We start from the raw sequence: 12,280 nt of genomic DNA on the forward strand, positions 1-12,280 counted from the left end.
TGAGTGGATGGACTCTGGCCTCAGTCACTTTTCAAATGTGACCTTTACGTTAAATTAATACAGTCCCAAAAGCAAAGAGCCCATTTAGATTGGGTAGAATTTATAGAAAATGGTTATTCACCATCCATGAGATTATCGTACTCTCTTCAACAAGCATTGTCAGCGCAAAAGCGACTCTATATTTGTTTCTATGCCTCTGTCAAGTAGATGTAATAGTCACACTGGCCGGTACTAAGTGTACTGTGCAGTATAATTACACAGCTTTTATCTGAATGACCTCTTTGGCAAACTTGACTAGTGGAATGAGACATCTGAGCACTGTTATACTTCCTGCCTGCTCTTGTTTTATCGAAAAGCCCCTGCTTGAATGGATAATAGAGTCCTTTTTCTCCAAGAGGGATAATGGAGGGTGGAGTGGTTCTCTTTGGCTGACTACCATTGCTTCCAAGCTCTAGAGAAACCAATACTCGCCCTATCACTTGATATATGACACTAATACACTGGCTGACTTGGGCCCTAAACAGAATAGAGGAATTGTTTTGACTTTTGACTGGTCGCAAGGATCTATGACTCATAGGTACCACACTGTCTGGCCCCTGAGACTGCTCTAATTGCTTTACATCTGTACAAAGGTTTCTTGTAATCGGGCCTTCTGCCTCCATTTGTCTTCCTTTCAGTCTCCTTGTGAAGGCCTTAATTGGTCTTAGTGGGGCTTTTTTTTCCGTTTACCTCCCAGGCCTAAGCCAGAGGAAGACTTAACCTCAGGGGGCAGCTGGCTTTGCTAGCTTCTAGTAGTTGGGAGGTTGCAGAAGAGAGGAAGTCAATTCTTCTTCTACCTTTAACACTTTAATTAATGTTCTCCTGACAGGAGCCTTTGCACATAGCTTCACACGAGGGTGGTTGAGCTCGGGGGAGCTGGATAAGACTCCAGGCTTGTTCAGCTTTGCGAGAAAACATCCAGTGTAGTCTCTGGTGGTCAATCGACATTCTGCGAGAATGTGGGAAGAAGTTCGCTTTTTGTTGATGGGCAGTCCAGTTTTTTTCTAGATATATCCATTCGATTCTTTTTTTTCCCCCTGGGAGCTCAATTGAACACATTTAAACCAAGTGTATATTGATGTTTTGTCTTTATTTGACACTGTAAGCTTGCAAAATTATTTTATTTTATTCTATTATTTGATAGCAGTTTGGTGTTGTTACGATCGCCGCCGCGTAGTGCGAGGCGATCGGAGGGGAAGTTGAACCCAGATGCAGAGTCGCCGAAGGAATGGAAAGGTGAGGCAGATCTGTAGCTCTTGTAGGTTGATTTATTGAACGGGGTAACATAACTTCAACAACTTAGCTTGACCACTCATTACAAACGAAAACAACATGCGGCGGGGCGTCATGGAAACAGCAATGACTACGAGGATTAACAGGAAACGAAACCAGAACTAAACCAGTACTACACCAGACGATCCAACGGCGTCCACAGAAAGTCACAATGCTTAAATACCAAAAATAATCCAATCACGTAATTAGCCACGGCTGATAACTACCGTGACGTCATGTCAGGAGAGGCGATCCAGCGACTCCTGACAGGTGTTTCATAGCTGTGTTCTTCAGTCTGAAACATTGATCCGTATTTCAATTTTAAGTCAATGTAGAAATGGAGTTTAGACTGCCTGAGAAAGGTGTAGCTGCGTCCATCTGTTGTTAGGTCCTGCCTTACTCTGCGCCCTTACATTTCCTGCTGACTGACTGATATGAAGGTGTGCTGCCAAGTCTTAAATAGCAGCTGTAAGCGTCCAGCTGCTCTCTGCCACACTCCACTTCCCCCCAGATGGCTTTGAGACGTTCCCGCAGCTCTCTGGAGGAGCGCTTATGAGGAAAGTGTTATGGAGTGGCTCTCTGAAACAGCGGGAGAATCCCACACCCCACCATATCCAGCCTCCTGCTTCTTGAACCCTCAAACCACAAAAGCCCAGATCCAGGTAGAATTCTTCCAGTGGTTTCATTTGCCAGTTTTACCAATAGCGATGCACAAATGGCCATGTCTAGAGGAATTTTGGAAAGAGGACGGTGGTTTCAGCAGATGACCAGACAAATTCTGGAGGGAATTCCTCCTCTGTTCAGAGATCTCCAAGTTACATGCTTAATTGTAGCTAGTGGGGCAGCTATTTGTTTTATTATAAGGTTCGGCTTTTTGGAGTAAATCCAATTAAGGCAAGATTATTTTGTGTCTTGTTGAAATGTTCATTTTTGGTAGGGCTTTTATTTTATTTTATCAGGAATCCAGAACAAACATATCTACAACAAAGAATAGTAAAATGGAGAACAGTTTACGGAAATTTTAGTCCCAAAGTGAACCCTTGATCTGAAAAATATTGGCCAAACAAACTTCTTAAGCATTAGGTAATAACACACTAAAAGACTAAAAGCTAACTAATAAAAAATATGTTCACTTAACTCTCTTCTAAGCTGTCATTTCCTGTGACCAGCAAGATGGGAAGTACCCCCTAGAGGTTGTGCGTGACCGCGATTGCTCCCAGAGAGGGGGTACTACTTGCTCTGCTGACCTCAATGTTATCCTTTTCATGACAGGAAACATGCATAACCATGGCTCCGCCTAATGTGAAACACATTCCACCACTATTTGATCAAAGCCAGTACGCCTGGACAACAAAGTGCCCCATAATACCATATTTTGACCATATAATTGGAGAGTAATTATGTATGACAAAACACTCCACGGGGAATTTTTCTCCTCTCTTCCCTTTTCCTCCTCCGAGTCTCTTTATTTTGTAAGAAAGCCCAGAGAAGGCTTGTAATAAAGCATGCGGGATATTGTGTGCTGAGTTGGCTTGAAAGCTCTGGAGTGGAGCTAAGGGTAGGTCAGTTTTTATTGGCACACAATTGCTTATTCAGAGACTTTAGAACAACACACAAGGGTAGCACTAACCAGTGGCCCAGAAATACACTGGTGCCTCTTGTGACAGCTGAAATTTTGTTTTTTTTCTCAGTAAAGACATTCTCTTTCACAATAATGTGTGATCAGCAGTCTAGATTTTGATGATTCACTCTGATAACAGTCAAAATTGTATCCTTCCTTTTGTTGTCCGCCGAGTTTGTTTGAGGATTTTTCTAACGTTTTGTGTTCAGCATAGTGGATAAGCTTGTCTCTTGGGGGATACTTGGTCTGGGGGATGTTCAATGGTTTGGTATGTATTTGGGAAATGCAGGTGGATGGGAAAATATTAGTGAGGGGACTCAAAGAGAAGATGGATAAGAATATCAGTGGCGTTAGTCTTCTGTCATTCACAAATTATCCGTTTGTGATGAGTAGGATGACTTTGTGAACTGATACGTTGCTTGTTTTAGTTTAGTTGAGCTCATTTTGGGAGTAAACTGTCAGATTAAGTCACTCCTTCGTCAATTTTGACTAAAAACAAACTAGACAAATATGAATGCCAAGAGTTGCCATTGTAGTTCAACTGCATTGTGAGTTGTTGGACATCAAGTACTTGTTTCATAAATGTCACCCTGTTAACCTGGTCTACTATTTATGCAAATTCATCCTAAGTGAAAGGCTAAGGCACTTGACCAAACCCGCACCCACCCACCAGTCTCCAGGTCCTGGTTTACATGATACCCTGCTTATTCCACTGGCACCGACAACACGGCTGAAGGGAAGGCGTGAGGGAGGGGAATCTGGATAATCCTAGACCTAGGGAATGTATAAATAGCCCAAACAAACAAATATACAAACAAAAAGCAGAGTGTTTATTAACACCCATGGGATACGACAGGAGGTGAGTGCAGGAAATCATTAGCAGTGGAGTCAAACTAAAGTCGTTTGATCTCACTGATGGAGGAGCAAATATAATTTAGTGCGCTGCGAGTAATTTGTTTTAGCACTTAGCATGGGCTCCTTTTAATTTGGTTTTGCCTTGCAAGCGTCTTTCAAAATAAATATTTTTACTCTGTACAAAGTGAATCTTTGTAAGCCTCACAGCTCAAAGAGCAGCCCTGAACAACAACTAATGTTTATTTATATTTGCTTGTTTGCATCTGTTCGAGACACTGACAGGATTGTGTAGTCTATGCTTCTATTTGAATAGTTTCTGTATAATGAGGCGACTCAGATGTAGTCTGTGACAGCTCGCAAAGGGAGGGAGAATAACGAAGTGTTTTTTTTTTTTTCTCCCCATAGCGGCTCTCTAATTATCCAAAAGACAGTTCCGAAGCTGCAGCAGCTGTTTTTTCGGAGCGTTTTCACCTTATGTCCTCAATTTGGAGAAAGTTTTTGATGACTTATGCTGTTTTTTATATCAAGACACCATTTTGAAGTAGAAGTAAAAATGTACATTGTTAAATTACCTATCACATCATCTTATTTGTTTTCATTCTTTAAGAACTAAAGTAATTGGTAAATTTTGTTTTATTGGAATTTTATTGGACATTTGGCACTATAAAAGCATCTATCAATGTCAAATCTTGTCAATTTAACATTGTTGAATTGAACTGGATTCCAACAAGGTGTTTTCCGATGCTATTTTGCTGAGGAAAATTACAAATATTTGCAAATGCCTTAGCACGTTTTTCGTTCAGGGCGGATTGACGAACAGCATGCGCTTCAACGTGAGGACTCCCGGGTCCTCTCCGTACCTCAGCTGTGTCTCTGGCAGAGCCTGCAGGGCTTGTTAGCGGTTGACGGCGCCAGTCCTTCTGCCTGAGACTCACAGGCAGATTGTTGGCAAAGCTGGGCCGTTATTCTATGATGGCTGTCAGCTGGCTGCTGGCCTTTTCCCTCCTCTACCACCTTGCATTCATTCCCATCATGGCATATCTATAAAAATAGGGAGGGGGGGCTTTATGGTGCCTCATAATGATACGTGGCAAATGTGCAGCACAGGGGTGATTGTTAACAGCGGCAGCTGTACAGATAGCCTGCATGATAGAAAATCAGTGGGACCTCATTTTTGCTTTGCCAGTATGAATATTAATGGCTCGTTTCCAAGCCTAGGCTAATGATGAGGAAAATTCCCTAATAAAAACTTGATGCGATGGGCAACGACCCGTGGGGTCACTGGAGATATTCAAAGTTAATAGTGTGCCATCAGGTGTGAGGAGTTAAGTGATTAGAGTCACAGAACCTAATCCGGATACACCCCCAACTCCGTCTTTTCCCGGATGAGTAGAGTGGGGGACGGGGGGTTGTTGGGGGACTTGATGTTGTGGCTATTCATTGACAGCAGAAAAGCAACCTTTGAGAAAGATAATTAGATGTACAAAGATTGTTTTGTTATAACGTCAGGTAATTGTAGTTGCTAGACTATTGCATCACTTGGCAGTAGTCTAAAGAGTCGTAACAATGTTCTCTTGATTTTACAAATGTCCCGCAAATGCTTGTCATTGGATTAACCAAGTACTGAAAGCTGGAGTTCTGAGATTGGTAGCCTCCATATTTTACCATTGCCAAACCAGTTTGTCCAGTGATTGATCCATGATTGTGCCTAAAAATGTCCAGACCAAATAGATTTGGGTCTGGACTAAAAGAAAAACAACTCTGTCTTTTTTCTCCCAACAGTTTTCAGTTTTCAACACAAGTTATAGTCCGACTTTCTTTTGTATTTATGAACACTATGAAGGATGCCAACTCTATGTATGCCAACACCTGAGTCTAGCTGTTTATTTTTACATTACCTCTTAAAAAAAGATTTATTTTCCCCAGATCACATTAATAGTGCGGGGGAAAAAAAGTATTTTGGGGCAATAGACTTTTTACATCCACTGCATACTGATGTAGTTGTATGGAATTAATAAATTCCAGATTTTAAGACATGGTCTGCCAGCGAGTGGAAAGCAGAATATAATATATTAAAAATGCACTCCAGGGTATTTAAACCAGAGGTCACAGGCTATAAAGTTTAGATTATTTCATGGAAGGCTTCATTTTTTTGCCCTTCTCCCACGTCATTCCTCCCTTAGCTCAAATTCATCAGTGACTGGAATTTCAAGTTTGTAGTCCAATCCCAAATCTTGTGGATAAAGCTTTACATCTGAAAGGAAATTGCATTCAGATGTTGGTCTGCTGCTTTTGGCTGTTGCTGAACATCTGGATCAGACTCGATTAAATTAGTCCAGACAAAAGTCTGGCTCGTCCTGACGAAACGTTTTTGGCCGCTGAGACGACGTTTAGCCTGATGTGACTACGTAGACGCACAAGCTGTTTTTCTTTTCCTTTTCATTTGCTTCCAGCTTTTTGTGTCCAATTCTTTTATGAGACAGCTTGACATTCCGCAGATGCTGTGGAAATTACATGTTTAATGTCATTACTGGGGAACCAATCTTATTTTAATGATCTGACCCAGTCACAAATGTCATGTTGCATTTCGTTCAACTATCTGAACTTTTTACATGTATATTTATAAAAGTCTCTTACATGTCAATTGTTTAATTAGAAAAATAGAGCTGCTGGCTTAACGTCTGGAAATGGGAATTAGTAGGTCAATTTAAATACAATATATCTTTCTGCTTGTTATTTTAGACAACACACAACTATAATTCAGAGATCGTTTATTTATTGTTGTTTTTAAATTGCATTATCATTGACTAATCCCTGACCACTATTTTTCGAATTGGACCAGTACAACAAAATCATGACAGTTTAGAATCAAGCTTTCTTAATGTGAACGGACCAAAAACAGTATACTTTAGATAATCTAAGCAGGGTAGCATTGGTTACCATTGACTCTATTGATAGCCACAAGTTTCAAGGTTTTGCATCTTGAGTATTCACACTCCCTCGTGCTTATTCCAAATCTCTACGGGTAACATGATTGCCGATTCATAAAATGGCATTAAGCCAAAGTGCCTCTGCGTTTATAGCTAATGGAAAGCAGACCTATGAAGGGAATGTCCATCTAACTGAAACATCATCATTGCTCCCTTGATAATAAATCCAAGACATGAGTTGGATTGCTATGGCCACAATTGGAAAACCAGTGGCCATTTTTCCATAATCATTTATGCCATCTTCCTCTCACCTTCATGAATCATGGATGTACCATTGCCCATGCCCAGCAGTAGGACAGGCACACTGCCACATCACGCCGTTACGGCAGAGAGACGCTCTGGGCTCCAAGATGGCAATCAAGGCTTGATTTGCCAACACATTTCCAATGATTAAAATGTAATTAGCACAAGCGAGCACCTCCTCCCCAGCTAATTTCCACACACGCTGTGACAGGCAGGCGGTGGACGGCGAGCGTGGCCCAGCAGCAGATGGAGTAGAATGCAGCAGGGGGGGGGCCGGCGGGATGGAGGGTGGGGGGGAATTTTTGCCTTGTGACTGTTTGTATCCGAAAACCATCAGGATGCGCAGCTATATCTGGAAGGAGCTGTTAGAAGGTGGGAGTGAGAAGCCCTTGACAACACCCCATCAAATTGGCACTGGCTTCCATCCCACTTGCTGTTACTTTAGCTTCCAGGCATGCAACCAATGGGAGCATCCTCCCTCTTTTTATTAACCCCTTCGGCCATCCTTCAGGACCGCCTGCTTCGTCTAGATTAAACAGACGCCATCCTGTGAGCAAAGGGATTCTTAAATATGCCCGCTATCAACCTGAATTAATTCTATGGTCATGTTGATGGATAGACAGAAAGTAGCTTCACCTGAGGCCTATAGAGCTTAAAGAATAGATGTATGTATAAATATATTCAGTGGTACCTCGATTTAACGAAATATTCAAGTTACGGAAAGCCTCGAGTGGGACCTTTTTGTCCCAAGAGACGAAAAATTCCAAAGTTTGTCAATATGTGTGCTTTAGAGTAGATTTGTGACATATTTGATTAGTTTAGCAATTATAATAGGACAAGTAGAAATGAAGGAACCATGCCATATTACCAGAATCTTTCCAGCAATGTTGATGTCTTTAACAGACAAAGTACATCTCATAGTGTTCACCACTCACCACAACAATGTCATGATTATCTTTGTAATATTTCTAATTGTGGGTGTAAAATGGAGAAAGGGAAGCAACTGTGTTGGTCTTTTATTGAATTGCCGCAAGTAAAGAGACTTGCCACTTCTTTTTATTGCGTTTGGGCCTGACTGAATCTGGATAGTAATTTGTAGTGAGTGGTACTCCAGATCCATTAAAATGTGCATTAAAATCCCGAACGATTACCCTGTAGTCATTCAAGCAACAACTTGAATGTTAAGGCCACGCTTTGACCGTTAATCAATGCTTTCAGTTCTGTCTGACTGTTTTGAATACATTTTAAACATCATATGTTTATCATTTTCGATCAGAGGAATCCTCAGTGGTTAAGATGGGAATTCTGGCCTGGCTTGTCTCTTTTTCTATGTGTGATGTGGTTAAGACTTGCAGTTCAGAAATGTCTTTCAGTCCTGAATCCGAGCAGCTGCGGGTGAGAGTTAAACTGCGACATTTAACGTTTATTCTACGGCCTCTAATGTTTCTCTGCTTTTCAAGAACTATTTTTTTCACATATGGGTTGGATTTAGGACAAGAATAATTCTCTCTGACTCAGAGCAATTTAAGTAAAGGCCTCATGCTCAAACAGAGAGCCCAGAAATTTATAGGAGCCAAATGCGAGACCCCAGTGAGAGCGGCAGGGTAATCAGAAGTGGTCCGGATACAAGCCAAGATCAACAGCTCTTAGAGATGAAGTTAATGTTTGACATTCTTGAGTTACTTAAACTAAACACAAGGTTCTTGTTATATAGTAAAATACCACCATCTGAAAATAATGTGCCTGAGTACAGATCACTTTCTTTTGTCAGCTCCCTTCTCCATGGAGTCAGACTTGCTTTATTGTACATGACTTTTGCTTTAAGTTAGAAGCATTTACCTAGCTTGGCTTGTCAAAGCGATCTCAATGGCACCACTGTTGTGCTTTTACTCATTGCACCAGACAATATTCTTTCTGTCAGAAATGTAAATCCTCTGGAATGTCTCCTATTTTGTAGACATGACCTCCCAGTGTTTGAGAGAGAGACCATTTTTCTTTTTACATTTCACTTATATTCTGCAGAATTTATCACGAGCTCTAAGTCAACATAATTGTCATAAACACTTTGGGGTTCTTATGCAGAAACGAAACCATACTTACATTGTGTGAGTCATTTTCTTCCAATTCCAAGCCACACAATTCTGCCAAGAATTACCTGTGAACCCTTGGAGAGATTTCAGATATCCATCCTCATACAAATGACACCGTTTTTGGACCTGAAAATTGGACTTCTGTTAGATACAAGTTGCATGTGGGCAAAGAAATTCCAATTGACCTGCAAAGTTGATCTTAACCCATCTTATTACCAAATCCAGTACCTTGAATGTAAAAGTCATATATAAGTCGCACTGGTGTCTAAATTACAGTCCTAGTCTCATTGTTCCAAAAAAATACAGTAAATTGAGCTGGAAATGTGTCAAATAAACTTTGACATTGCACATGCAAGTGTCTTTTCTCCCCCCAAAATATCATTTTCTTTATTTATTTTGCAGAAATAACTTATCTGTGATCATAAATGTGATTAACAGTCTATGCTTGTATTTTTTGTATCTCTACACAGCTATTACTTATTACTATTTTCCTTTTTATACAAAAGCTTTTCCTTTTAAAGGATGATTACACTGTGTTTGAATGTCAAACCTGATTTCAAGCTTTTTTATATATATATATTTATTAATGTTATTGTAAAATGTATTCCATTTTTATTAAGTTTTCCCTTTTAGTCTCTTTTGTTGCTCTGGGAAATTTACATACGGCAATTCTCTGGAAAAGAATGTAATGATAGCAATTTATTTTCCCTTTCTCTCCCCCCCACTTGCAATGTGAGCGCTTCATTTAGCCGTACCTGCGAATGCGACAGGCGGCGGGATGAGAAGTGAAAGAGAGCGCTTGATTAAATCATCATCAAGTCGCAGCGCAGAAAGTCAATTCTGCCTGCCGTCGAGAATGATATCCCTTTATCTTAAAGTAATGAGCTATGGCACTTTTGCATCGGGTAATACGATGAGTTCCATTAGGATGTTCCATTTGCTTCACAAGCAAGGGCAAGTTTATTCCGGCCGGCTTCTCTCGTGGAAATCAAAGCCGTCGGCTACGCGAGAGGGAAAACGAAAAGAAAAAAAAAAGGAACCTTGCTTCCAACCTGATAGATAAAACGCCCATAATCGTACTTATATAAAGCTGGAGCATGCCCGCGTTCCAGTTGCCACGCGTGTACCGTTGGAGGAGTCGCTAATGAGTACTCGGTTTGGTGTCACAGGCCTCAATAGATTGAAGTTGTTGGATTTAATACTCTGATATTTTTGCATTCCTATGCCAGACAGTTGTGTGTGGGAGGCCTCCAGAGACATCCAAAGTGAATATGTCACTTTTATTCCAAATATAAATTACTTGTAAAGAAAAGCAAACACATTGTTTACGAATTTCTGACCTATTTGCACTTGCCTTATTTCTTGAGCAAATTCACTCACAAAAATCAGACTTATGGGTCCGTAGGTCTGTTTATTGGTTTTTCATTCGATAACTCAACAATAAGTAAAGGGATTATTATCATATTTGTCTATAATCATTTCCTGAAGATGTCATTGCCAATTATCCTAATCCTTTCTTTATAAATAGAATCTTAACTTTTCTTTTACGGCATCCCACCGAGAAATATTTTGACTTTAAACCCTTTTCCGGATAGATGTCGGAATGCTGTAGGAAGTAGGAAGAGAACAAGTGAGAGAGAAATAAAGGGCAAGGGAGCGTCTGAAAAGCATTTGCCCAGTGCGTTTATTGCCTCTGCATAATTTATGAGTAGCTGTAGCTGACCATCATGGCAGCGTGCCGCCGGCTGCCCCTGGGGGCACCAGGGACAGGCCTGTAAATTGGATGCTATGCTCCTGCTGAGCTCGCATGGCCCCTTTTTAGCATCCTGCTTGAGAAACATACCCGCCACATGGCCGGCCTTCTACCTTTGAGCTCTAGAGGGTCCAGATCAGCAAAAAAAAATAGATTAAAGCCAAAAAAAAGGGTGGAAAGAGAGCCAAGACAGAAGTGCCGTCTGTCGCTCGTTCCCTGAGCTGTCAATCTTTTTATGCTCATCTCTTCTTGCCCTCCCCTCTCCTGCTCACATAAATATACGATGCCTATATTCCCCCCCAGTGCCTTCTTCATTACTGACTTCAGTGCTTCTCTGCACCTCAGCCATATGCACAAGTTGGAGGCTGCCAGTCACCCAGCATGACACTAATTAGTTGATAAAGAATTAAGTGGACCTTGAAATTGAAATTTGAAGAGGGGGAAAAAATGAAATCTAACCACTTTTTATCCTTGACAAGATTGTTTTTCCTTTTTTCATTCCCAGCCTCAAGTAAAAAGATGCTATATGGAATAATATTTGTGGTTGTTTTTATCGCAACTATGACATCACAACCAAGATTGCTCTTTATCAGATTCAACTTTTTAAGATGTTTTTAACATATTTATGTAAAACGCTGTTTGGTAACAACGGAAAGGCGCCGTTTAAGAAACTAGCTTGTGGTAAAGTTAAGAAATACAACAGAATATAGACTCTATTTCAGGTTGTTTTGCAGGCTTTATTCACTGAATCTTGCTGCATTCCAATGAAAATGGGTACAGTGTCATTGGAAATATTGGATTGGATGAAAAATGTCATTTCAGTGTGTCATCAGACATCTAATTTTTTTTTTTTTCTCTTACAGTGTGACACAGAGAGCGACCAGGAAGACAAGGTAAGCCCCTAATATTTCCTTACCATTTGGGGGGGAGGTGTCCAAATCACTTTGGAATAAGATTCATTGTTCATCATTTAGGCTTGACAGTTGCTGTAATTAGAATGAAACATGCTATTAATAGATATTACCACTCTTTAATTAGTTCCACATTCATTAGAGATTTTCTTAATGACATGCACAATTTAAATTAGACTTGTCTGGGTTTAAAGGATTTATCCTCAAATCAAACTGAGGCTTTTCCTTATGCACAAAGCCATTACAAAACAATGTCTGGTATTCGTTAGATTGCTTTTTTTTATGTATGAACCGTTCTCATGGTCTTTTTTACTTAAAACACGCAGACAAAAGAGTCAATTTTCATGTAAATTGTCCATTTATTAGGCAATGATGTCATATTTAGGGAAGTAAATGCCAGTACTTTAACTTTCAAGACAAGAAATTTTAGTCCAGTGTTGAAGTTTAGTAGAAATTCTCAAGAACAACTGAACGCGAAATGCTCTCTATGGCTAAAAAAGCAGTTA

At 40.4% G+C, this 12,280-nt stretch overlaps 1 protein-coding gene across 8 annotated transcripts in view; it reads left to right on the forward strand.

The window, feature by feature from the left end:
* Window positions 1-12,280, forward strand: part of auts2a (activator of transcription and developmental regulator AUTS2 a) — a 181,308-nt gene that overhangs the window by 100,385 nt on the left and 68,643 nt on the right. For all 8 annotated transcript variants that reach the window (XM_077740175.1, XM_077740176.1, XM_077740174.1 and 5 more), the window contains one exon: window positions 11,727-11,756. In XM_077740175.1, the coding sequence (XP_077596301.1) occupies window positions 11,727-11,756 (30 nt within the window). The remainder of the gene's footprint in view (window positions 1-11,726; window positions 11,757-12,280) is intronic.

The sequence above is a fragment of the Stigmatopora nigra genome, chromosome 19, assembly GCF_051989575.1.
Source record: "Stigmatopora nigra isolate UIUO_SnigA chromosome 19, RoL_Snig_1.1, whole genome shotgun sequence".
In the NCBI taxonomy this organism is placed as follows: domain Eukaryota; kingdom Metazoa; phylum Chordata; class Actinopteri; order Syngnathiformes; family Syngnathidae; genus Stigmatopora; species Stigmatopora nigra.